The sequence below is a fragment of the Palaemon carinicauda genome, chromosome 41 (genome assembly GCF_036898095.1).
Source record: "Palaemon carinicauda isolate YSFRI2023 chromosome 41, ASM3689809v2, whole genome shotgun sequence".
NCBI classification, from domain to species: Eukaryota; Metazoa; Arthropoda; class Malacostraca; order Decapoda; family Palaemonidae; genus Palaemon; species Palaemon carinicauda.
Window position 1 is genome coordinate 49100341 of NC_090765.1, and position 2500 is coordinate 49102840.

Consider the following 2500-nt stretch of genomic DNA (forward strand, 5'->3'; position numbering starts at 1 on the left):
ATCACCCAATTTATTTGTCTTCCTTTCTGATGAAACAAATTCTTCTTTATAATATTGGCTTTCTGGTGCATTTCATATGATAATCTACTCCTATTCCAATTGATGCAAAGGGCCTCGGTTAGATTTTGCCAGTCGTCTCTATCGAGCTTTTAATTCAATACTTCTCCATTTATCATCTCCTAATTCGCACTTCATAGTCCTCAGCCATGTAAGCCTGGGTCGTCCAACTCTTCTAGTCCCCAGCTGAACATTTGGTGAACTAATCTCTCTTGGGGAGTGCGAAGAGCATGCCCAAACCATCTCCATCTAACCCCCATCATGATCTCATCCACATATGGCACTCAAGTAATCTCTTATAGTTTCATTTCTAATCCTGTCCTGACACTTAACTCCCAATATCCTTCTGAGGGCTTTGTTCTCAAATCTACTAAATCTATTGGAAATTGTTTCATTGTCATACCATGACTCATGTCCACAGAGTAACACTGATCTCACTAAACTGATATATACAGTAGTCTGATTTTTATATCTAATTTCAGGCAATTTGATTTCCAAATTTTACTTAAATCTAGCCATTGTCTGATTTTCTTTTTTCAATCTTTCACTAAACTCTAATTCTAAGGATCCTGAAATGGTGATCATAGTTCCTAAATACTTAAATGATACTATCTTATTAATCCTTTCTACTTCCAATGATATTTCATCTTCCATTGCATACTCTGTTCTCCTCATCTCTGTCTTTCTTTTATTTATCTTCAGACCAACCTCGTGTGATATTTCATACATTCTTGTAAGCAAGCATTGCAAATCCTGTGGTGTTCTGCTAACAAGGACAGCATCATCAGCATACTCTAGGTCTGCTAAATTCCTATCACCTTCTCCACCATCTCTGACTGTTCTACGCATTACAAAATCCACGAGGAGGATAAACAACATAGGTGACAACACATTATTTTGGAGTACTCCGCTGTTCACTGGAAATTCATTTGATAAGACTCCATTAACATTAACTTGGAATTTTGACGAGAAGCTTATTTAGAAATTACCAATTTTGCCTTTTCTTTAAAATGACATGAAAATGGAGTAAAAATCATGTGAACACACCATGCACACTATGTGAGTGATGTATGGGTATTACATGACTGATTTTGAGCTAGTCTCTTTAGTGCTTGTCCTCCAAAAATGCCCATACACAACAAAATTTTTGTTTGCAAGCCAATAAAATGCTACTAAAGGGATTTGAATTTGTATGCCCATACACTGATTTGCTCAAATTCAAAGTTATTTTTAAACTGAGATACTTCTGTACAATAATACATTAAATCAAAATCTTAGTTTACATGATCTGTATATGCAAGTATATGCTGATAGTTCCTCCCGGTTTGCAATAAAATAATTGTTTTTTGAAAAGGTAACTTTAGCAGTATTAGTATTATGAAATGAATACTGAGCTAGTTGACCACTGTGTTGCTAATGAAAATCAATGGATTTCATCTATCCACTTATTCAAAACATTCTATGGGTACAATATAATTCATTGTAATGGAATGAAACTCAAGAAATACGATGATGTATAGAATCACTCACCACTGTAAATATGTATGTCAATGTTTCATTGCTTCCAGGGGCCTCAATAAGAATAGGTCCATCTGGATATATGGCAACTTTCCACTTCTCTGCAGTTCCTGAGTGAAGAAGCAATATTATGGATATTATTGGTAACTTTAATACACTGTTGTACCTGTAAAGGAAATTTTTTCGGAACCTAACATCAATATTATCATAACACTGCGATTTTCCATTTTCCTTCTTCAAAAGCTTTCAACCATTTCCCCTTCAACAAAATACCTAATGTCTTATGTCTATCTCTTCCTCTATTTGATGTTAAGAAAAAAAGATGTTGCCAAGGACTCATGAACAATATTTTTTTTTATACATCGGTCTACTTTAAAAACAGAGCACACATATAAAAATAAATAATTCACAGACATATTACAACTCATATTAAACATTTAAAGTGCATTAATTTGAGACTTTAAAATAGAATTTCATTTTATTTGAGAAATTCTGCATGTGATAAGTCTCATTTGTACAGTACTTGTTGACGTAAAAATTTCATACATCAAAAAATATTTACTCGCCGACCGATGCAATACTTGTAACACAATTCAACTAAGGCATCATGCAGAGTAAAAGTTGCCTATATTCTGCTGGTAAGAACAACATACATACTACATTGTATAAAGATGCAAATTCTAATCATTACAGCATACTCACTGAAATACTGTAATGTAGAAAGCAATTGAAATTCCAATTTTCTTATGTTACAGTACTCCTATGCAGCTTTGTTTGCTCAAATTTTGTGCCTAAGTACATACGCAGGTACAGTCATATTGTACAAATGTGATAATATTTTTACTGTATTGTAGACTACTAGCGCATTCTTATACTATCTACTTCAACAGGCTTTCAAAAGATACTAATGTCTTTAGATGCAAAA

The 2500-nt window shown here is 33.6% G+C and overlaps 1 protein-coding gene across 1 annotated transcript in view; it reads right to left on the bottom strand.

Moving 5' to 3' along the window:
- LOC137632419 (uncharacterized) overlaps nucleotides 1-2500 on the bottom strand; it is a 342058-nt gene that overhangs the window by 131067 nt on the left and 208491 nt on the right. Inside the window, 1 exon segment of the mRNA XM_068364351.1 lies at nucleotides 1588-1685. Coding sequence (XP_068220452.1) covers nucleotides 1588-1685 — 98 coding nt within the window.